This window comes from Palaemon carinicauda, chromosome 25, assembly GCF_036898095.1.
Source record: "Palaemon carinicauda isolate YSFRI2023 chromosome 25, ASM3689809v2, whole genome shotgun sequence".
Taxonomy (NCBI): Eukaryota; Metazoa; Arthropoda; class Malacostraca; order Decapoda; family Palaemonidae; genus Palaemon; species Palaemon carinicauda.
This window is the reverse complement of record NC_090749.1, coordinates 103,990,924-104,015,790: the sequence shown is the minus strand read 5'-3', so window position 1 is coordinate 104,015,790 and position 24,867 is coordinate 103,990,924. Positions and strand designations below refer to the sequence as shown.

General features: G+C 45.0%; 1 protein-coding gene across 1 annotated transcript in view; it reads left to right on the top strand.

The window, feature by feature from the left end:
- Positions 1 to 24,867, top strand: part of LOC137618784 (calmodulin-lysine N-methyltransferase) — an 86,806-nt gene that overhangs the window by 10,424 nt on the left and 51,515 nt on the right. Inside the window, exon 3 of the mRNA XM_068348978.1 lies at positions 14,157 to 14,218. Within this exon, the coding sequence (XP_068205079.1) occupies positions 14,157 to 14,218 (62 nt within the window). The remainder of the gene's footprint in view (positions 1 to 14,156; positions 14,219 to 24,867) is intronic.

The following is a 24,867-nucleotide window of genomic DNA, read 5'->3' as shown; positions in this document are numbered from 1 at the left end:
TTGTTCCCTTCTTTATAAAGAAAACTAAAATTTGAACCAAATTATCCATGACAAGAGGACACATGGTTAGACTTCTAGATGTTCTATTAGAATCTTGAAACATTCCTGTCTTATACTTTTTATTAACAATAAGAAAACTTATGAAAGAATGTTATTTAAGATTCTTCTTCTAGTTTGAATAATGTTTTCTCTTTCCCCCATCAGTGTTTTTTTCTTGTAAATATATTATGATAGCAACGTCATTTTATCTCCAAGACAGTAGTTCACCTTGCTATGTAGGATATTCATAGAGTTGAACCTGTAACAGGTGTTCATTAAAGTTTTCCTTAGTTTGAAGCATATACTGTACTTTCATTCCTTGTCAGTTGTATGAGCCTTAGTACTGACTGTTAAGTTTACATGTGCCCTATTGCTTACGCTGTCGGAGAATGAGGCCGCGGTTGGATTTCAACCTTGGGTAACTTGCATTCTTTGCTTGCGCTGTGAGTTGCTCTTCCCTGGTGCTTTGGTTTGTTTACTATGCTTTGATAAAGAAGAATCATGCTGGGATCATCCTGTTGCTCTTTGAAATTTTCAGTCTTTTTCCTCTCGACTCCGTATGTTCAACGTAGGGGTGTCTAATTTCAGAGAAATGCCTTGCGAAGGTCTTTGTATTTTTATTCTTAATATCCGTGTCTATTACGGGGAAAGCTTGACGATGATTAGTTCCTCTCTCCGTTTGTCTTGTTTATACTTTCTTCCGTTTGGCAATTATGGATACGAGTTCTTTCTGAATGTGCACGGTATGTAAACCTTTAGTCCTTTAAAATAAGGAAAGTCCACAGTGGAGATGGAACATTCGTCAAAATCGTTAACAAGATAATCAACGAAAGGTGGTGAGCGTGGTGAGACTCTCCTGTCAAGGGCTTTTGCCTTCGGCCGGAACAAATATGGTTGTACTGTTTTGTCCCATCCAGGGCTGTTCAATATTTTTAGGATGTTTATAGTGTGATTGGTTGATATTGTCTTCATGCTAGTAACGAAATAAAGCAGGAATGCAAGTGTAAGTTGGACACTGAATCATTTTATGGCTAAACTGGCAAGAAATCCAATCACCCTCATCTAAAGGCCACGATTGTTTGGAGTTATCTCTATTTACCGAGTGCAGAACGTAGCCTCTAGATAAGGAGCTGGAATGTGTCTTTCTTGACAATGCCCGTGATCATTCCGGAGCACTTTGCTCTCCTCATTGATGATGCCTGTCGTTGGAGCTTCTAAGCCCCTTGCTTAATCTCGGGGAGTTTGCTTCAGGAGCATGTAGGACTTGGATCCACATTTGAGAGTTTTTTTCAGGGTTGTTGGAATGTGAGGTGATTGCCGCATTCCACCTGGTCTATTTTTAGGGAGCTGGTATCTAAGGCTACTTTGTCTCGGTGTCCCAAAGCTCAAAGTGCTGGTAAGAAGGCTCTCACAATGAAGCCTAAAGGCTCTGGAGCTATTAAATCCTGTGAGCTTAGCCTTGGTGCCAGTTGCTTCAGTGCCGCTCGACCATGTTTCTGTGACCTTGCAGGGGCTGCTCCCTCACTCTGTACTTTTGACTCCAGCCCCTGTGTCTCTGTAACGAGTTGCCAGTGAGTGTATTGCTTCCCCAGAGCCCGAGAGGAAGAAGAGAGATAGTTCTCTTCCGCCTTTTCTTTCAGTGCTTCTTTGAAGAAGATTAAGTTCAGAAGGCTAGTCTTAGTCATAAGAATAGGGGTTTTCACGACACTACCTCTCCTTTGAAGGGTTATATTATGCTCGTGTGGATCCCTAGACCACGGTATAAGAAGAGCTTGAGCCTATTCCACACCTAACCTGCCCGCATGGTTGACTGCTGTTTCTTTCTCTGTCCAGGACACCACAGTATCCAGTCTAGAGAAGATGGTACCTCCCGGAGTCTTCGTTGTTTGCAGCCGACAGCCATGGGTTGGCGGTTGAAGGGTCGCAGCTCCATGCACATATTCATGGGGTCAATGCTCCATCTCCATCTTGATCAACAGAGGGAAGAGTATGAGATTCTAATTCTGTCTCTAGAGATCATTCTTTCCCTGATGACTGCCGGGATGGTCCGTCATCAGCCCCTGATTACATTGCAGATTCTGTCCTTGAGTCAGAGCTCTTGTTTTTGCTGGGAGAGAGTAGATCTCTGGATCAGCCTTCCATACCCTTTATCCCTGTACGAGGGTACTCAAGTTTTTTTGTAATAAACTTCAAGAGCAAGCTTGGCACCACCTTCATGTAGGATTTCGGTCATTGATCGTCACTTCGGTGACCCTCGGGGTCGAGGCCTTCTCTTGAAATGTCATTGTAGATTCTGGCTAGTTTGGGCGAAGATCAAAATAACGATCATATCGGTGGATCTGAGAACACTCACAACCAGTCGGTCAAACTATGTTATGTCCCCTACATGTTTGAGACAACAAAGGTTCTATAGGTCTCAGTCTACTGTGTCATCACCTCTTCAGAATGACCCGTCATAGCGCACTGTCGTGGGAACTCCTCTTTGAAGAGACTCTAGTCAGAAGGTGTGCTCGTCTTAGTTTAGAGTCGGCAGCCATGGAGTCTTCTGCCATAGTAATCCTCCCAGAAGTCTCATGGCTCGACCACCGATCAGGCTATTGATGTACTTTACAAGGACGACGTGAATATCGACTCCCTGAGTCTTCGTAAGAAGTACAAGGGTCTTGTTCCCTACAATACTTGAAAGAACTTTGGTGCTGTACAGACTTTTAAGATTTGTTTCTTTGCATTTCAAATAGCAGTAAGTTTAATTTTCCCACTTGAAGTTGCATTCCTGTACTTCGTTTATAGCTTATACTTCCCAGTAAGCCTCAGTAATTAGTCCTCTAATTATCAAGTCAGACATCTATAGTTCAACAGTGTAGCTATTCTCCATTGCCTGGATCGTCAGGTCGACTGTGTTTTGGACTTCATCGGTGTTGTGTGTAGCTTAGCAATATTTCTCGGATCCTTACAAATTTTAAGTTTATATTGGTTTTTCATCTATATTACTTTCAGTTCTAAAATAAAAACCATCAGCTGTTTGTAAATGGTTAGAGTGAATGGTTAATTTGGAACCAGTAATTTGTTTGATAAACAAAATTTAGCTTCTAGCTGAATGATATGTTTACATATCATAGTTTTTACATCCTTAGTGTTTTGTGCTTCTACCGAGATTATTATTACGTAATGCTGATGATTCTGCTTCCATTTTCGAGTAGTTTTTTTTTTTTATTCCTCAACGACAATTATTGTTTACAATCTCTTTCTGTCTCGATGTTCGACTCTTGTAAAACCAAGGTTGATACACATGTACATTATGTATGCTATCTAGATGTCGTGCTAATGTACAAATGATGAAGTTCTGGACTTTGGTCTCCTGAGCAGTTGCGGCCTTATAAGGTTTAGGAAGGTAATAATAACGAGCAGATTCTCTCGATCTGACGCGCAGGATGGTATCAAACTGATTTTATTTGACAACAGGGCACATGTAAATTCATAGTTCACGTACTTAACTCTCAAATTGATTTGAGAATGTTTATATTAATGTACAGTAATTATTCTAGTGAATCTCCATTTTATGAAGTGATATTCTAAAGTACAGTAGTACTATAATGGACTAGATTTTCAACAAATCGGTGGTCTCTCCTCTACCTCATTGAATAGAGTTTTGGTCTCATACATTTTTAAAAGCCATGTCAAGCTTCTGTGAAGGGCTCGGAGTAATAATGTTTGTTTATTTTTTTTTTTGCTATGGGATTACAGTTTGATTATCAGATACTCTTGGCGAGGGAGAAATCTCCGAAATTGCGTTTCTCGCAAACATATTCACTGGGTTATATTAAGAAGGGATGTTTTTTGTGCGTGTGTGGGCTCTATATGATTATAATGGTAAGACAAGTCAGGGTTAATGGTGTTCCGAAAATATTTAACACAGTATCCATATTAAGCTATTTCTACATAATCATGAATCCTTGGATGGAATGTTTAGGAGAACAGTATTGAAATTGTTACTTGTTCAGTACTGTTTTCCGAAGAATTTGGTGCGTCTCAATCAGTTCTATGAAAGATGTTGGACAGCCCTTCCCTCCTCGTCATGCCACTTTCCCCTAAGCGAGTATTCCACTGTATGGCACAGCCTCGCTTGACATTAGTCTCGTACTACGAAACTGCCATTTTCCATGCCACTGTCTGTCTCTGTTGTTTATTATAATCCTTATCCTTTCTATTGTATTGATAAGTTATATTTACCAGCTGCTGTAGTAATTTAACTATCTTTGTACAGTTGGTAAGCTATAGTAGGTTATGTTTTTACTGCTTTCCCCATTTGTAGAATACTTCTTTTGCCAATCCATCACTTTCTCCGTTTGTAGAATACCTCTTTCGCCAATCCCTCGCTTTCCCCATTTGTAGAATACCTCTTTTGCCAATCCCTCGTGTACCCCATTTGTAGAATACCTCTTTTGCCAGTCCCTCGCTTTCCCCATTAGAATACATCTTTTGCCAATCCCTCGCTTTCCCCATTTGTAAAATACCTCTATTGCCAATCCCTCACATTCCCTTTTCATAGGATATCTCATTTGCTAATCACATTTGGTAAACTTGATCATCATTATTGTGTTTGTATTGTTTGTCACAGATTTTATTTTGTTTTGTTTGGAGTGGCAACTACATTCTGAGTTTGATAAGTGGTATGTGGAAGGGCAGGGATTGTGTGGCTGCTATCGTATGTCATCTTCGACCATCTTTTGAACTTACTGATGTCATCAACTTAGTCTTCCATATCAAGATTCACACTTGAACCTAATTTAGCATTTTGCGTACTACAGGTCTTTGTGGTAGGTGTCTTTGTGTTATTAGAGAAATTCTTCATTTAGATAGAAAATAGATGGACTGAATTGATAATTATATTAGGACCTTTTTTTTACTAGCATGCCTGTTAGTTTTGATAAGAGGGGTGTCTCATCATCATCTCTCTGAATGACGCATGCATCCTGTTCGCAGAATTACGAATGAAGCATTATTCGGGTGATGTGGTCCTCCGGTTAAAGTGGGGGACATCACCAATCTTCTAAATAACTCTTCATTTATTTTAACTATCGATTCATCATGCATTAAATTGACCTTATAGGCTTTAGGCTTAAGTGCTTTTGTAAATTGAATGAAGATTTCTATATTAAACAGATTTATTTTCTTTTAAATGTAGTCTGTATTTTCTTCACAACTACCAGACTGATCTTAGCCTTTATGCAAGGTAAGAAATTTTACCTCATAGATCCAGAAATTTTGATCACAGAATTTGTTCTCCAACGAATACGTACCATCGTCCTTTAATCAAAGTTTGAATTAGACGAAGCTGGAAATTGCCGTCGTAGTTGCTGATGGGTGGAGGGTAGGACCAGTCCCAGCCACCAGGTAGAACCACTCTCACTTTGAGTTCGGCCATAGCTCAGTGCAAATGGGCTGCTCTGTTGCCTCATAATCGCTCTGTTTTAATCTAGGCAAATTTGTCGTGTTAAGGTGCGTCCACACTAGCGACAAAACATGTCGACAACACTGTGTACAACTTTGTAGGTAACAAGTTGTTAGACTGTTGATGAACCATTGTTGTCGAGATGTTGGTAGAGATTTATTGGTGATATGTTGGCAACCCTGGTGTGGACGAGTCGATGTGGTTGGAGATACCCGGACAGACACACAACAAGTCTCTAGAATGAGGTGTGGACGCCTTCACTAAGTTGACGCGTGTTGCCAATATGTTGCCAGACATTGTAGCAGACAAAGTTTCATACATTGTTGTCGATATGTGTACCGATGTTGACTGTAAGGTTTCCAACTTTGTTGTTGATATGTCGGTAGACACGATGTTGCCAGTGTGGACGCACCTTTAGATGGATATTAATGGGAGAAGCCGAGGATGTTCAGCGTGTCCTGATGCAGAAAATCCTCAACTTACAAAACTGATTGGGTTCCAAAAAGCTTTTAGTAAGACAAATTGTTTTGTGTTGAATTTTGTTAAATTTTGGCCTAGAGTAGGACCCACTTAACTCACTTGCCTACGATTTTCAGCTGCAAAAGTCAACTAATAATCCCGTTTCATATTGCAAATGCCATCTTGCTGACTGCATTAAATTATATCAGTATTTCATCATGAACTTTTGATTCAATATCTGAAATTTACGATTTTAGTCGAGTTTGCGTTTGTAAGGTGAGGACCTTCAACTATAAATGTGAGAAAGCTTTCTTGTTCCTGTCAGGCAAGCTGTTGCTCTTCTATCCCTCACTAGTGTCACTTTACGATGACATAAACCTAAGGAAGTTGGTTTTCCTTAGATATCGCTGGTGCACTGTCTTACAGAGGAATTTTGCTGCCGTCGAGTGTGAAGAGGCGCTATACTTCTTTCCTTCAGTGTCTTCGCAATCATGGAAAGGAGCCAAGGATGTATTGCCTAGTTGTGGTATCTCTTTAACCCTTTTACCCCCAAAGGACGTACTGGTACGTTTCACAAAAGCCATCCCTTTACCCCCATGGACGTACCGGTACATCCTTGCAAAAAAATTTTTTTTTCATATTTTTGATAATTTTTTGAAAAAATTCAGGCATTTTCCAAGAGAATGAAACCAACCTGACCTCTCTATGACAAAAATTAAGGCTGTTAGAGCAATTTAAAAGAAATATACTGCAAAAAATGCTGGGAAAAAAATAACCCCCTGGGGGTTAAGGGTTGGAAATTTCCAAATAGCCTGGGGGTAAAAGGGTTAAAGAGCCCCTGTGGTCTCTTTCTCCATGAGAGCATTGCCGTCAGCCTGCACGACTTTATATTTTTTATGCATAAAATTCATATCTTAAGCTCCAATTTCAGTCAAACATGAATAAGGTCAGCTCTGCATCGTTGCGGGAGCTAGGTAGCAGAGACACCTGCAAAGAGCAAAAACTCCTTAATATTGATGCCTTTGGGTCAACGAACTCTAGCTCCCCTAGTCAACTAACCACTGCCTACGTGCAGTTGCCTAGCACCACAAATAAAGACACTGGTTTGACTAGTCCACTAATTATACTGTAGGTTTTATTACAGTAATTGAACATCAAGCAAATCATCGACTCTAAGGCACCAGATGTGGTCTGGTACTTGTTGAGGCAGAGATTTACAAGACTGAGTCTACGATCACTGAGGTCTTTGTACTCATTCATGTGTTCATTGACCTCCAAATGTTTTTATGTTGACCTGGTTGACATGAGTCTTTTTATAGTTTATTGATGACATATCTGTTTTTGACATTGTTAATATTTTATATAGGACATATCTGTTTTGACGTTGTTACTGTTTTTAGAATGATTTATTGTTAATTTATTCTCATCATTTATTTATTTACGTTCCTTACTGGGCTATTTTTCCTTATTGGAGCCCTTGGGGTTATAGCATCTTGCTTTTCCAACTAGGGTTGTGGCTTGGCTGGTAATAATAATAATAAATTACTGTACAAACTCCTATTCTTTACATCATTCTTTTCTGCCTCATCTTTAAGATCTTCTATGCCACTTTTAGGAGAAGAGCAAGTAGAAGACATCTTCTAAGAATTCCAGGAACACAGATCGAAAGGAGTTGTTTACAAATTGCTCCTGCCAAGAGACTGGTGCGGTATCTCGCTACGTTCATGAGATACGTAACGTTCCAAGAACATGCCCATCTCCGAGTAGACATACCGGTGTACCGTAGAGGTGCTCGAAGAAGGATGGATGGATTTAGATTGGCCTCCCTAGAGGGGGACCACAGGCTCTTGCCAAATTGCTAGCAGCCTGTAAGTGGAATATGGATGTGAAAGAGGTAAGGTTATATACAAAGGATGATGATGGGATAGAAGGAACAGAATGAGAGCACCATGACGACCGTGGCGGGAGTCCGAAGTCCAATAGAGGCGCCGCAAAGGGAATGTCGTTCCCAAACCCGGATCTTCTTTAGTCCTGGATAAACTGGATTTTTTATTTCAGCTATCCCGAAGAAGGGAATATAGGTGCTCGTGCATCTGTATCTTATGGGAGAAGTATACACACCGGTGGTAGGGATGAAAGGCTCTGCTCCTTATTTCCTCATACCAGGAAGATTCTCTCTCTTTTTCTGCAGAGTCAGAAGCAATGCAATGCATGCTTGCATATATCCTTCACTGAGAGATAGTATCGGCACTCTGCTACTACTGTGTGCCGTCTTGTATCGTGACAGCTTCATGTCGAAAACTTTCCCTCTGCCGAAAAGTATCGCCACTTCCTGCTCTTGCTGGTGCAGAGCACTCGCACAGTCCTTGTGAATGAAGGGCACCGACCTCCCTTTTCTATCCCGGACAATTGACTGATCTGTCTCTCTTTTGGCAGAGAGAGAAGTGGGAGAAATTATAGGTACTCTCTATACTTGGTCTTGTACTAAAGGGAATACGTGCTAAAAATTAGCCCTCAAGGGAAGATATGTCGACAGGCATAAATCTAGTGTTGTACCAGAGTCAGTGGCATAGTCCTGTACTTATGGACGAAGTTACTTCAACCCAAAGGAGACGAAGAGGAAGTTGTTGAAGAGCAAGAAGACCAATGAGCCAGAGTTAACATGACTGGCTGATCTCTCCCCACGTATACGAGGGTGTAAAGGCGTGCACCAAGATTGTATTCACACAAGGAAGCGACTCCAGTACTGTACATTCTCGCCTCGTGTAGCTGAATATTTCCGTTCCCAAGAATCCATTTTGATACACGGTTCAGGCTTTAGGTCCCCTGCTGGTCACTTGGTCATGGGAGACTGAACCCATGCACCTGTTCGCCTGCTCGTTCGGGGAACATGGCGAGATTTTTTTTTAAGAATATGACACCCCTGAGTGACTGGTCCCTATACACCTGGTCTCCACGCACTCTGTCACTACTTGTGGTCTCCACTTGACTAGTTGCTGCGTGATATTTCTTCCACACTCTTGAGCACTTGGGCTCGTCAAGCCTGTTTTTCTGTGATTTTGGGTCATAGAACTACCGTACTGTTACCTGCTCAGTGAAAGAAAACATACCATCGCTCTTATAGCTTGTATGAGTCGTGAGATCTTTCCTCTAACAAATGCCCGAGGTTATGTTGCATGCATTCTTTCCCATCATCTGTTGTCTGCACTGGATCATTTCAATTATGATTGATCTCATCACACGGTCTGTCACTAAGTGATCCGCCCCTGTGAGAGCGGAACCATGTTATTGATGGCCGTATTTTCGGGAACCACATGATCAGAAACTCGCTCTTGTTCTTTGGGTGATCATTACTTTCAGTTCACCTGTCACGTGTTACCTGTTCCACCCCAGAGATCTTCCCACAAGCCGAGATTGTTCCATGACCTAGATCTTTCCCCGCTCAGAGATTTTCCCAGATGCCAAGACCATCCAAATTAGAATTGAATCGGGTGACTTCTCTTTCGAGCGTAGAGATGCCACGTCATGTTTGCAAGGCTCCTCTCCAACCTAGGAGAGGCATTTGTGCAATGCAACTACTCGCCACTTGGTGCCACGCTTATTGCATATTTAGCCTGGCCCAGTCAGCGGTCGAATATCTCGAGGTGAAGGACGTTTATTCAAATAACATCAAGCAAATCATCGACTTTAAGGCACCAGATTTGGTCCAGTACTTTTTGAGGCAGAGATTTATAAAACTGAATCTACGATCACTGAGGTTTTTGCACTCATTCATGTGTTCATTGACCTCCAAGGGCATCTATGTCGCCTATCGTGAAAAAAAAAAACCACCCATTGTTCAGTGCTTCGGCAACATTCAAAGGCTTAATTGTGCTATGGGTGGTTCTTCCTCAGGAACTTTGTTAGGTTCAAGTCCTATATATCCGACCTTGGGAACTCCTTGTGCTTCAGCCGATCGAGTAAGATCCTGCCCCGCCCTCTCTCGACAATGTTGGCTCTGCATGCGAGGGGAGGTAGACCTCTCTCCATTGTTCATCGACTCAACAATAGTAGCACTGACAGCAGGAACCCGTTGAAAGATTCAGGCACAAGAGCATTTTATTCCTGGTCCTGGAGTCTTCTACAGTACCTTGGAAGCCACTTTCATGACCAGCCTCCAAACATCTTGATTCGACGACTGGTTGGGTGCAGTCGCATACTTTGTCAACTGGGGGGGGGGGAGAATCAGGGACCTAACTGATACTGCAGTCAGCTAACCCATGGGCCTCTGGGTCCTGAAGGAATACTGAGAGAAGAGGAAGCACGAGGTTGTCAGAGATTGTTCTCCAGGCCTTTACAATCAACTCTTCTTGGGGGAGAAGTCAACTAGGCCCCGAGGATTAACCATTGTCCCTTATCTATCCTTCATTCAAGATGGAGTCTACAAATACCGTACTGTCTGACATCAGGAAGAAGACTCTGTGCTTTCGGTGGATCTGAAGGATCCGTACTTCTAGATACCCATCCTTCAGTCTTATAGGAAGTACATTCTCTTTAGTCCTTTGTAGAAGGAACTTCGGACTGGCTTCGGCCCCCGACATTCACACTCGCCACTTCTGATGTTTTCTCGAACAAGATTCATCTCCTGGGATTTTTTTTTATCTATTTATCCTGTCTCCCTCCTATACACAATGTTTAGGGATCAAGACAGATGGTTTTCCTTTTGCCATGATTGTGTTCAGTTGATAAGCCCAATCTCATTGACAAGCAGAGGATAGAGTACCAAATATACATATCAAACGATCATATCAACAAACGTGGGGGAGGTAGTGCAGCGATCATGAATGTCTGACTCAACAGTGGCATCTTCTTGGATATCTTTCGTTGTTAGAGAACTCATTCTGCCCTGGGTCCTCCATCCAGTATTGTTGGAAATGTCACTGGTCATCAGCCAGGGAATCCTCTACCTTCTGGTTTCTCTGGAGCTGGCTGAATGGCGAGAACCTCACGAGGGAAGCTCCACTCTTAACTCCCTACTTCCTGGGATCTTGTTGTATACAGCCATAGCCAAAGAAGGGTGGAGAGACCACCTCGTGAAAGTCCAAGCAACACAAATAGTGATGAACATTTCCGTTCCCAAGAATCCATTTTGATACACGGTTCAGGCTTTTGGTCCCCTGCTGGGCACTTGGTCATGGGAGACTGAACCCATGCACCTGTTCGCCTGCTCGTTCGGGGAACATGGCAAGATTTTTTTTTAAGAATATGACACCCCTGAGTGACTGGTCTCTACACACCTGGTCTCCACGCTCTCTGTCACTACTTGTGGTCTCCACTTGACTAGTCGCTGCGTGATATTTCTTCCACACTCTTGAGCACTTGGACTTTTCAAGCCTGTTCTTCAGTGATTTTTGGGTCATAGAACTACCATACTGTTACCTGCTCTGTGAAAGAAAACATACTATCACTCTTATAGCTTGTACGAATCGTGAGATCTTTCCTCTAACAAATGTCCGAGGTTATGTTGCATGCATTCTTTCCCTTCATCCGTTGTCTGCACCGGATCATTTCAATTATGATTGATCTCATCACACGGTCTGCCACTAAGCGATCCGCCCCTGTGAGAGCGGAACCATGCTATAGATGGCTGTATTATGGGGAACCACATGGTGAGAAACTCGCTCTTGTTCGTTTGGTGATCATTACTTTCAGTTCACCTATCACGTGTTACCTGTTCCATCCCAGAGATCATCCCACAAGCCGAGATTGTTCCACCTTCGTGACTTTCATCTAAAAGCAAGGATGCACTGTCTCACGCACCCTTTTCTAGTTGGCAAAGCCAATACACAATGGGCAGCTGACGACATGGCAGAGCTGTCAGCAAGGTTCATTACAGAAAAGAGTAATGTTTTAGTAGACACTTAATTGCCAAGGGCTCGGTGCAGGGCCAAGAGGGTCCCCACATCTGCGCGGTGCTTAATGGCTTCTCGCTCTTGGACATTCACCATTGAGGGAGCCATTATCCTCCCTGTTGAACTGGAACTTCTGGTATGCTGCTCATCAGTTCCTTTTGCCTGATTTACCAATTACTTAAAGCTGTTGAGATCTGTTTTAGGATAACCGTGGCGGCTCCCAGGTGCCACGCTGCAGGTGGTATCAGGACACGCTGATGTTCCTCTTTCAGGTTCTGGGAGAACTACCCATCTTCTGTGATGGCATCATTGAAGGGATACAGTACTACTTCAGTCAAAGCCTCTCTGCAATGGATTGAATTTTTCCTCTTCTAGCATTTTAGGAGCTCAGACCTTTCCAATGCTCAGGAGGAGCCTAGAACAGTCTTCCCTCCAGCAGGAATTTGAGCCCTTTCCGGGATGTTACGTGAGTTCTTAGATGCACATCGTATAGGGACTTGACCCTCTAGGCTGTCTGCTCACATGCCATAGCCTCTGCATTACGGATAGGTGTACTGCTTGACATTTTGTATGTCACAAGTTACTTTCAGTTGGAGAAAGGCTTTCCTCACATTTGATCAGGAGTTCATTTCAAAGTTATGGAATCCAGCCGCTCACAACTTCAGTCTCGAATCCTACATCTGTACGCTATGAGAATGACAAGCAAGAGACTCTCTTCCAGTGCCAGATATCCTAGAACACTGTTGGGGATATCGGATCTGCCCTAACCTAGAACTACCAGTTAGTGGCTCAATTCCTAAAGGCAGGACTCTGGAACATCAGACAACCTTTTCACCACCCACTATGTACGGGAATTTTCTCATAGGCCTCTGGATAACCTTTATCCTTGCTCCTATAGTAGTTATTCAATAAGTTGAGTTGCGAACCTAGCTCCCATCAAGGGACTAAAAGCATCTTGTCCAAGGTAGCAATGTAACCCTGAATGGAGATGTCAAAATTTCTGGCCTCGCTCCACTTTCTTCCCCTCCATTGGGGTACAGCTAGACAGGACACTATTAACCCCACGAGCTAGTAACGTCTTCACGGGCAAGTTTTATATAGAAGTATCTCTCCTGTCCTCCCAGATGAGGGAGAGGACGGACGAAATGTATTCAAACTCATTTCTCGTAATGACCATACAATACTGATATTGTATAGACAACTTATCCTCAAAATATAGCTTCTTCCACGGCCACCTACCAGTCTTCTGGTAGAGACCTACCCAAGCACTTGTGATATCTTTATGCTCAAGTCTTTGGGAAGTTGACAAGGACCGTCACTTTTGTTCTTGTACAAGATCAAAGTGCATTGGCAATTGCCGGGTTAGTAAACCAGCCTGTTTGGTAATTTGTACTTTTCCTAATTACGCAAACCTTTCAGTTGCACTGCCCGACTCAACCACCTCGCAAGTCCTAGTTTTTCCATCACTCATTACAGACCCTCACTATTTATAGGGGATATTACCTTCAGCGTAGCTGAAAGACGAGCCATAAGACTTTCAGCGAGGGATAACCACCTTGACCACTAGTTAGCGAGAAGGGTGATGGGGATTCAGCTAAGCTGAAAGTAATATCTCCTATAAATAGCTCTAGGTTAGTATCTTCTACAAAAATACAAATTACTTCCAAATGTTTAAGGTCAAACCGACGTTTGCTCCACTCTTCTCGGCAGGTGGGCAGGGCCTGGCCTTCACCTACCATCGACTAGAATCGCCTTGTCGAAAGTTTAGACGGTCGTTCCAGCTTCGCCGAGGTCATACTTCTATTAAAGGACTTTGGTTTGTATCTTTAGAAAAAATACAAATTTTAAAATTTACGATTTTATGTAATACAGGTCCTTGTGTCGTGAATTGTGAACTTTAATTAAAATTTACGTAGATTTTCTATTTTCTTGTAGTCATTCTGTAGTACTGTAGCCAAAGGTTGGATAAAACATTGCCCTGTATGTGATGCGTCCTGGACTCGTCATCCTGGCTGTGTCATCCGTGAAGTGAACCGATCTTAGAACGAGCATGAAATGTAGCTTGCACATTTCACGGAAAATAACTTGAGTAAATCCTGTACTTCAGTAGTGTTTCAGTAATGTTTAACGGGGCTGCTCTCTAGGCATTCCTCGCCTCGGGATGCTCAGTACCGTCTTCTTTACCGTTGCTTCAAATGGCCGTCTCAATCCAAGAGTATCTGATGGTCAAACAGTAATACCCTTTTTGGGGGGGGGAGTTGGGGTATGACTACTTCTTTTGAGCATGCTAACGTATTGTGCGTGGTGTCTCTTAGGCTATTACGTCGAGACTTCAGTCCCAGTGAGCTCACGGGTTTCAACAATACGGGCAACGTTTGTAAGTTAATTTTAATCTTTTGTAATGACATCATTTCTTATTGTTCACCGTAGCTTTATCCAGCTAGCACAAGGGGCCACAGATGGGCTGGTTTTGCAGGCACTTGGGGGGGATAGCATACAGGCCACCGTACGTAGATATGTATAGAGGTGATGCAGGTATACCTGCCCAACAATTAGACTGAGGTCAAATGAGGTGATGTTTAGGAAGTCAAGACTGAGGTCAGATGAGGTACTGTGTAGGAAGGAATGCTAGGACTGAGGTCAAATGAGGTACTGTTTAGGAAGGAATGCTAGGACTGAGGTCAAATGTGAGGTACTGTGTAGAAAGGCAGGTTAGGACCGAGGTCAAATGAGGTGATGTGTAGGAAGGAATATTATCTCTCTCTCTCTCTCTCTCTCTCTCTCTCTCTCTCTCTCTCTCTCTCTCTCTCTCTCTCTCTCTCTCTCTCTCTCTCTCTCTCTCTCTCTCTCTCTCTCTCAATTAGAAATGGAATTACTGAATAGAATTGTAAGCACTTTGATTATTTATTGTTACTGGGTATAAGTTCACACTAAGACCTTACAGTGACGAGTTACTTGGACTTTAGTCGAATGAAATACTGTAGGGAAAGTGGGCAGTACTGTAACAGCTAATGTAATCATTGACTGTATAAAGATGGCACCTTATTTGTAGGGTTTTGAAATCATAGTTATAAGAAAGGAACTTGACAGAGGATGACAGGTGAAATTGAAGATAGGAAAACTCTTTTAGGAAATTATGTTGCTGTGTTAATGTCATTATAACTTTGAACAGGATTTGCTTCTTGGTAAACTTGTGCATAAATGTATGAATCAGAAGAAGTAAATTTTCCAGTTTTATATATTTAAATTTACGCTGGAAAGATACGAATAGAGTTTAGATTCTTTTATGCTTCGTTGCAAGTTGTCCGTTAGTTTAGGGTCAAATATTGCAGAAGTGAATTGACTACTGTGGAGTTGCATCATTAAGTCTGTGAACAAAGGTTTCTGGTTAGCTATTTCTAAGTTGTTAAGGAAATGACAAGCGAACTGAGAATGCCAAATGAAAAGAATTGAGAAATACTCTGGTTCCTTAAAGTGAATGTAGATCATTTAGAAAGTGCCCTAAGAAGTGACTGTAGACTCAACAAAGTTATTCCAAGTACGTAGGTCACAGATAGTACATTGAAGAACTTTTCAGGGAAGTATCAGTGAGGAAATTTTCACTTAACAAAAACTGAAGCTGTAGGTTTTTTAGGTTTGAGTTTGTATAGATAGGACTAATAACATAGGTAAATATTGCTATCTCCTTGTATTTGGAACACTTCTTCTTCATGTACAAACATGTCAGGAGTAGAGCGTACGCGTATTGGCTAGAGGAGACGGCGACTATATTTTTGACGAGAGTCGCCGTCTGCCAGTGCTACCATCTTATCGTTGAGCTCAAAGAATTAGAAAGGGTAGAGTCTTCTTGTAGCTACATCTCAAAAAGTACCTTGTTGCTAGTTTTGTTTAATGATGAGGTCTTTCTTGATATGTTGTGCTTCTTCAAGAACGACGAATGGGACGAGAGGTCAAAAGCATGCTTGTCAAATACCCGTGTCACGTCCACTGCGTGTGTGTGCTTTTTATTCTTTATTTTCGCGCAGCGGAAGGAAGAAGACGAATGGCCTTAATCCGTCCTATTACCACAGAAGGTTATCGGAAGAATTAGGGAAGTTGATACAGGAAGCCTTGTTTTTACTGTTCTCATATCCTCACTTGTGACTTTTTGGTTGAAATTATTGTTGCAATAGTAAGAGCTTGAGCGACAGCAGTTTGAGAGAGAGCCTCCTTCATCTCACAGTTTCTGGTGTACTCTAAGCAGCAGTCAAAGTATATCAGTTCAGATAGTCCATGGTTTAATTATTTACAATATTGCCTATTGTAAAGCCTTTATTTTTGCAGTTGTTCATGAAGTTTTTAATGTGATGTTTGTACATTTTCATCTTACTCTTGTCTGACTCTCAAATATTTAGATATTAAATAGTCCCCATTGATCGAGGCTTATCAATCAGAGGGGAAAAAGATACGGTTTGACCCCAAAATCTTCCGCTGCTGCTGTCGAGAAACCGCGTTACTATTGCGGCCGTAATCGTTCATCCTTTTTTTGTTTTGGTTGTCTTGATTAGTAACCCCTCTGCTGGTGCATTGGTAAGCGAGCTCTTCTTCACTCTCCGCTCCGTATAGATGATCTTTGCCTGCCAAGCATAGCCGGACATGTCGATGTTGCCTGCGCGGCTTTGGTGAATCCGTTTAGCCTAACCAAATGAGTTGATGCTGTGCTTTGAAACATGTAGATGATTGCTTTGACCGTTTATGTTTGGATGTTGTTATTTGTAATGTTTGGACTGATGATGCATCTTGTAGTATTGTTTCCTCACTGCATGTATTACTACTACTACTACTACTACTACTATTACTACTGCTACTATAGCATTGCTTAGATTAATTGCAAACTTCCTTTCAAGTACAGTATCTCTTGTGTCCCCAAAAATCCGTTGTTCAGCTCCTCTCTGATATTATGCAGTTCAGGTGAATTTTAAACGTTGGGGTAATTCATAAGAAAATGTTACGTGTGGTGCTGTTCTCTCACAAATACAGTGCTGTAGTATGATTTATTTTCTTTTTGGAACTCCTTAAATTTAAAATGGATTCAGGAACTGTGCTCATTGTATTTGTGGGGGAAACAGATGGAATTAAAAGCTAAGTTCTATTTTCTTTGCAGGTTTTGTATTTAAGTCCAAAAGTATCTGCAGTGGCATTTATAGGTAATTTGTGGCTTTCGAATGAAGAGTGCAAAAAGGGATTCTGTCGATAATGACGGTGTTGATCATAAACATTAATGGGTCTACTCTTCTCATGGCCTACATTCCGGCGGTGTTATAGAAAACCTGCTTAAACATAGAATACGAGCCGGTGTTAACCAATCGCAACATTTGGTGTTTGACCTACGAAACAGCAGATTATAGTCCCCACAGAGATTCCGGACTAAATAAGCCCCACCCCCTGAGGACGTCATAGCCAATCATGTTGTGTCCCCGAAATAAGCTCCACCCCTTGATGATGTCATAGCCAACCATGTCGTGTGTCTGAAATAAGCTCCACCCCTTGATGATGTCATAGCCAATCAGGTTGTGTCCCCGAAATAAGTCCCACCCCTTGATGACATCATAGCCAATCATGCTGTGTCCCCGAAATAAGCCCCACCGCCCTGTTGTCATCATAGCCATTCACATTGTCACCCTGAAATAAGCCTCACCCCTTGATGTCATCATAGCCAATCATGTTGTCTCCCCGAAATAAGTCCCACCCCTTGATGTCATCATAGCCAATCATGTTGTCTCCCCAAAATAAGTCCCACCCCTTATGATGTCATAGCCAATCATGTTACTCCCACATTAGGAATTAGGAATGGTCACAATACATCCCCTTACAAATTTCAAACTATACTAACTTATAATCACTTTGGAGGATGTGTTGTGACTGCTGTTGACATGGGAGGCAACAAGATTGACTATGACCTCATCGAGCGGGGTGGGGCTTATTTCGGCCGGAAGGTATTTGTTCCTACACGAGTACAAACCTTTGTCCTTCGATAGGTGTGTGATCCCAGCGATGCTGGATACAGCTGTTGAAACTCAACGAGGTGACGGTAGTTAGCTGGATGCCCACGAACTCCAATTTTGTTTACAGCCGCTGGTTAGTCCAGAACGTACTTACAACGTCCTCGTTTGGCTGTTTCGATCTTTTGTTTTTTTTTCTTGTCGGTAAATGTGTCTAGACTGTCGTCTTTTAGAGGTTTTGAAGGCCACTCGTGAATAGCAGAGGCAAGGGACAATGTCATTGCCCTAGCAAGCAAGACAATGCCTTAAAGACTGACCATATATACATATGATCAGCACCCAAGTCCCCCTCTCTATCAAGCTAGGACCAGAGAAGGCCAGGCAATGTCTGCAGCTGATGACTTGGGGGCTAGACCTGTAGAGTCCCTCAAACCCCCTATCCTTAGTTCACAAAAATGGGAAGGTTGCAGACACTACAAGAAGCAGAACTCGAACCTCAGTCTGGCGAACCCCAGGTAGGGACAGTCCAATAGGCAAGGGATATTAAGGAGGAGAGATTTGCAGTTGTTTCCTTATTACTGTAGCTGTGTGACAGTTTTCTGTGCAGACCTGCCAATATCCACATTCCTGTTCTTGTTAGAAAGCGTTCCTGTGTTGCTGTTTATTCCCCGTGATGACCGCAACAACGTAATCCTATGGAAAGTGGCAATCCTTTGGCTGCATTTACACCAAGCAATTTGTTTCATATCATTGAGAATCATTTGATTCCAGTCGTTTTGAATTAGCGTCGTTCCCATTGACAGATTCAAACTCTGAATCAAGAGGGAGTAATGCAAAGAAAGGCCTGAATTTGGCAGCTTTGGGCACTTTTTTCCAGATTTGGTAACTGGTAAATGCAGACATTACTTTTGCATTGAATAGAAATAATTCTGTATTTAATAAAAACTCAACTCACCTACCTTTGTATTTAATTTCTGCAGCAATATCGTTCCATAAAGCACCCATGAAATCCCTGCAAGGAATTATTGGATCACTCGGATCATGTATAGCACTTTGTTCTCGCACTAAATTTATCAGGATCTTCAATGACATCGTTGTTTCTCCTTGGCTGAGTTGCTGTTGCTGATGAAGAAATGTGCCCATGTGCATCTGTGATTCTGAATCACCAATATTTGAGTTGACTTGATTTGCTTGGTGAAAACGGTTCCGTTTGATGCAGCGTGGCGAATGAGAACGAATCCTTAATAGGGATGATTTACCACAAATGGAATTTGATCGAATGCTCGGTTGGAGGAAGAGGCTTTCGCTGCCACCGAGTGTGGAGAATGGGGCGGCCCTTTTCATCTTCAATAGTTCCCTGTCCTGAAAAAAGGTGCTCAGAATGTGCCACTTGGTTATTCTGTCTCATCATAGAGTTGCTGCGGTGTCTTTCCATGTGAGAGCTTCGTCATTGGCCTATACACATTGAAGGTAAACTTAAAGTTCTATCGTTCGTTCAGCCTCAACTTTGTGAAAGTCTTTGCTGCTACTTCCCGAGGGGAACAACTCATTGAGGATGTCATTGAAGATGTCCGGGAAGACCTATTGAAAGGGGCTGCGTACACAGGACTCATACCATTTCTCGGGGAGACAGTGTGGTATTAAATAAGCGCTGGAAGTTGCCCCATATAAACATTTGCGCGAGCCACCCTCATACGGAACTGTGCACACGCACTGCTGGTCTGCTTGAAGGGTGCCTCCCTTCTTTCCCCTTCCTGGAAGATTTCTCTCTTTTGGGAGGGAGAAGCGATGTGTGCGAAGAGCTGTCCCTTAACGGGAAGAAACTCCTTTATCCTTTGTCCTCGACCTGGTACTGCTACATCAGCAGAAGAAAACATCATCTCTCTTACTCGAGGGTACATTCGGGCACACTGTTCTATCTTATTTCTCTTCTTGTTTTGTTTCTTAAGTTTTTTTAGTTTATATATATGAAAGATAAGATTTATTTTAAAGTTGTTACTGATCTTAAAATATTTTATATTAATTATTCCTTATTTGTTCCAACACGAATACTTACCTCGAACTTCTTTCTATAGGAGTCACTGGTGATCTCCTCTCCATCGACCAGAGTTTTGAGTATGTTACCCCCCCACTCCGCGCTCTAAGTAGCCTTACCCCCGGCATCAAGGAATGTGCCCCGAAGGTAGGATCAAGGTAGGTTGCTTGCTTGGCTTGGTCACCTTCCTCATTAAGTTCTCTGGTCGCGAGGCGTTCACACCCTCGCTCTCGTATCTCTGTCGATCCTTTGTGTGCGTTCTAGTGTCCCACGTGTTCCCAGCGTGGCAACTTGCTTTTCCCAAGTGTTCCTGTGCATTCACCTTTCAACCGTGTGCTTCCCAGTGTTTTCATTGATTCCCTTAGTACTTGTGTCGTGCGTTGTGGGCATTATGGAGCAAATTCGCCGTTGCCCTGGGCCTAGAGCCGGGAAATCGTGTGGAGCGTTCCTCTCCAAGCCCGAAGTGGATCCTCACTCCCTTTGTTCCTCCTGTAGGGGAAAAGTTTGCTCGTCAGCAGACACGTGCCCCGAGTGTGTAGACTGGAGCGATATACAGTGGGTACGCTACGGTACCAAAAAGAGGAAATCAGCGAAACGTTCCCCCAGGAAAATTAGTGTTTCCTCGCCGATACCGTCACCCAGTGAGCGGTCCAACGGGGCCTCGGTTTCGCCATCCCCTACACAGAGTAGGGGACGGGGTAAGTCTAGTGTTGTGGATGAACAAGGCGTCCTTTCCCAGGAGCCCAGTGTAAGTGCAGTGCCAATGGCGGGCCCCTCTAGGGCTAGTGAAGGACCCAGTAGTGCGTCCGGAGAGTCGGCCCTTGTTCTCGGGGGGCACGCTTCCTCCGATGACCCCTTGTGGGGTAGTAACGCGGTCTCGGTGTCACTGCCGCCCTCGTGGGCCTGTGCTTCTGGTTCGTCGTTAGGGGGAGACAACCAGAGGAAAGTTCAACCTTCGGGTAACGATGCCTTCGGTTGGAGGTTCCCGAAGACGCCGGGTAGGTCTCCCCTGAGGATGGATGTGACCCTGGCTCCCGGGCATGGAACGGTTTGAGTCGTTCCCAACCCTCCCCACGGAAGTCCCCGATGACTTCCTCCAGCCCTCGACCTCTGGCATTCAACGCCCGAAGAAGTCCCCCGCAGTCCCCGCTACCAGCCGACACGCGGTGAACACTGTCGTCGGGCTCATCGGACGTCTATTCCTCGTCAGAGGAAGAGGTCAGGGTGAAACACCGCCGTCGGAGAGAGCGGTCCAGGAGCGAGCGTTCCCGCTCGAGGTCGCGCTCTCGGTATAGCAGAAAGCGCTCCCGCTCCCCGAGCCGTAAGTATAGGAGAAGTGTATCTCCCGGTGGCGCCTGGATCTACGTATCTTCGCGGGAATCGAAGGTGCTTCGTTCCCCAGACCACCAGTCCAGTGAGCGGTCCCCAAGGCTGCCGTCCTCCAAGCACAGCCTTGACCCTCGCGACCTGGCTCGCAGGAAAGACCTCTCGAGAAAGCATAAGTCCTCGAGGCCTCCGGTTCACCCCGCCCAGCGGGGGGAAACGCGCTTCTTGTCAGGCAGCCTGGCCGAACCAGCCCAGCTGGTGCGGCCTTCGGGTCGGAAGGAACGGTTCCCGCTGTCGGGTCAGCCCACGGGAACCGCGCCCTCAGCACCTAGAGCCTTAGGGCGTACGAGAGTCCCCGCTGAACCAGCGGTGCCTACATTATCTCGAGCCCTGGTGCGGACTTACCCGCAGATGAGGTCCAGTACCTCGGCAGGACGGCGCCCCTGGCCCCAAGGGCTAGGCGTCCAGTCGGCGTGCCCGGTAAACCGGCTCCCCCGCCCCAGGCCGAGACCTCGGCTAACGGAGGGGAGGGCTCCCCGACAGAGGACTCCGCCTACAGGAGAGTGGTTAGCCTGATCAGAAGGCACCACGAAATAGCAGAACCTGCAGCTACGAATGGAGATTCCTGGAGGTCAAGCCTGCTGAGAATCATGCAAACTCCCTCCCAACCTAAGTCATCCCTAGCACTCCCTCTGGCCCAAGATCTAGGGCAAGAGTACATTGACAAAGTAGTGGCCAGCAATGCCGAGGCTCCCAAGTCCCAGAGTGCCTCGAAATTGCTCAAGGGCCTCAAAACCCAAGGGAAAGTCTATGTGCCCGCAGGACGTCGCCCAAGTCCTTGTAAAGTGGAGACAGCCGTGGACATTCTGAGTCAAGGCGTCTCAGACGATAGAGCCTCTTCGGCCCCAGTCTGTTTCTCGCCAGCAGAGGCTTCCATGATGGAGGAAATGTCGCGAGACTTAGTTAACGTCTCCTCTTGGCTGGACTGGTGGGCTTCCACGTTGGTGGGTGTTCAAGCCTCCTTCGACCCCGAGGACCCTGATCAGCAAGGCCTAATGAGGGACCTCATTACCTCCAGGGGTAAAACCCTCAAGTTCCTGACCTATCAGTCTCTCGCCCTTACAGCCAACTGGGTTCTCCGTAAGCGAGACACTGTTCTAACGAAAGTGTCTCGGAAGGTTCCAGACAGGGAGGCGCGAGCCATTCGCAGCCTGCCCCTGTGGGGAGAGTCTCTGTTTCCTCTGAAAGAGCTAGAGACCATAATGGAAAAGGTCTCGAAAAAGAAGGAGGCCAACGTCACCAGACCGGCAACTTCTAGGAGACCGCCCTACAAGAGGTCCGTCTCGGATAGCGCCGCGACGCCCCAAGCCTCTTCCAGCGCTACGAGGAGAGAGGCCCCCTCTTCCTCCTGGTCCTCAACGCCGCAACCCTCCCGCAGGGGAGCTGCAGCGCCCTCAAGCTCCTTCAGGTCGGGTTACTCCGCTTCTAGGAGAGGCAGATCAGGCCGCCCCTCTAGAAGAAGATAGAGTGGGAGGACCCCTATCCCCGCCCAAGCCTCGTGTTGGGGAATGCCTCAGACAACATTGGCAAGCATGGAAGGCTCAAGGGGCAGAGCCTTGGACAGTGTCCGTCCTAAAGGAGGGCTACAGACTCCCGTTCCTGACGAATCCACCCCCCTCTTATTCCGGCCAACCGGACGGAATGGCTAGCTCCCAAAGATCCGTTAAAGAGGACCGCCCTTCAAGAGGAGGTATCCTCCATGTTAGAAAAGGGCGCCATGGAAGAAGTTCCTCTCCCAGGGCCAGGTTTCTACAGTCGCCTGTTCCTGGTGGAGAAAGCGACGGGGGGGTGGAGACCGGTTATAGATCTGTCAGCTCTCAACAAGTTCGTCAAGAAGACGGACTTCAAGATGGACACTCCAAAGTCAGTCCTGCTGTCCTTGAGGGAGAAAGATTTTATGATGACCATCGACCTCAAGGACGCATACTTCCAAATTCCGATCCACCCCTCGAGTCGGAAGTTCCTCCGGGTGAAATGGGGTTCCCAGATCCTGCAATTCAGGACTCTTTGCTTCGGTCTGTTAACAGCGCCCCAGGTGTTCACGAGAGTCTTCACGACTGTCTCAGTGTGGGCTCACGAACGAGGCATCCGCCTTATCAGATACCTGGACGACTGGTTGCTCCTTTCCGCCTCAAAGGCCCTCTTGGAGGAACAAGGGAGAAGTCTCCTCCAGTTTTGCAGAGATCTGGGGATTGTAATCAACCCGAAGAAGTCAAATCTATCCCCGTCCACCAGAATGAACTACTTGGGAATGACATTGGACACCATTCAGGGAAAAGTTTTCCCTTCGGAGGACAGGATAAGGAACTTCAGGCACATCATTCAGCCGTTCCTGTCAGAACAACCCAGGAGAGCGAAAGACTGGCAGAGGCTGATAGGCCACCTGGTCTCATTGGAGAAACTAGTTCCCCAAGGGAGGATAAAGCTCAGATCCATCCAATGGAATCTCAAGAACCTCTGGTGCCAGACGGACTCACAACAAGTGCTAATTCCAGTCCTTCCAGACACGAGACCCTCCCTGGAATGGTGGCACTGCCAGTCGAACTCCCTCAAGGGGATGCCCTTCGGGACCAGCCCTCCAGAATTACTTCTGTTCACAGACGCCTCCAGCCAAGGATGGGGAGCCCATCTCCTCGATGGAACTGCACGAGGTACCTGGTTGGAAGGGGAAAAGCAACTCCACATCAATATCCTGGAGTTGAAAGCACCCCAGAAGGCGTGCTTACACTTTGCAAGTCTGCTAAAGGGAAACACCGTGGCGTTGATGTGCGACAACGCCACAGTAGTAGCATACATAAAGAAGCAGGGAGGCTTGAAATCAAGGGAGTTGTGCGATCTCACCATAGAGTTTCTAAATTGGGCAGAAGAAAATCACGTGGGGTTGTTAGCAAGGTTCATTCCCGGGAAGAAAAATGCTCTGGCCAACGGCCTCAGCAGAATGGGCCAGATAGTAGGGACAGAATGGTCCCTTCTCCCAGAAGTAGCCTGGCTCATCATTCAGCGTTGGGGTTCCCCGGTGATGGACCTCTTTGCAACAAAACTCAACACCCAACTCCCAGTCTATTGCTCCCCTGTACCAGACCCGAAAGCAGCCTTAGAAGACGCCTTTCAGCACAAGTGGGACAATCTGGATGTGTACGCTTTTCCCCCTTTCACGTTGATAAGACAGGTGCTCAACAGAGTAAGGACCGCCCGAAACCTAAAGATGACTTTGGTAGCGCCCTGGTGGCCGGAGAGAGAGGGGTTCACAGACCTAAAAGACCTAACGAGTCAACCGCCGTGGCCTCTACCCGCCAGGTCAGACCTTCTGCACTAGCCTCACTTTCTCAAGCTCCACGACAACCCACTCTCCCTTCGTCTTCACGCCTGGAGACTATCCAGCGGCTCCTGAAGAAGGAAGGTTATTCTCCCTCCACGGCTAAGAGAATGTCTCTATACCTGAGAAAGTCGTCAGCCGCGGTATACCAGGCAAAATGGGCCTCCTTCACGAAGTGGTGCTCTGAGAGGCACATTAGACCTCTTAAGGCCTCTGTCCCAGACATAGCAGATGTTCTGGTGTTTCTTAGGGACAAAGTAGGAATGTCAATTCCAGCCATAAAAGGGGTTCGAGCCGCCTTAGGCCAA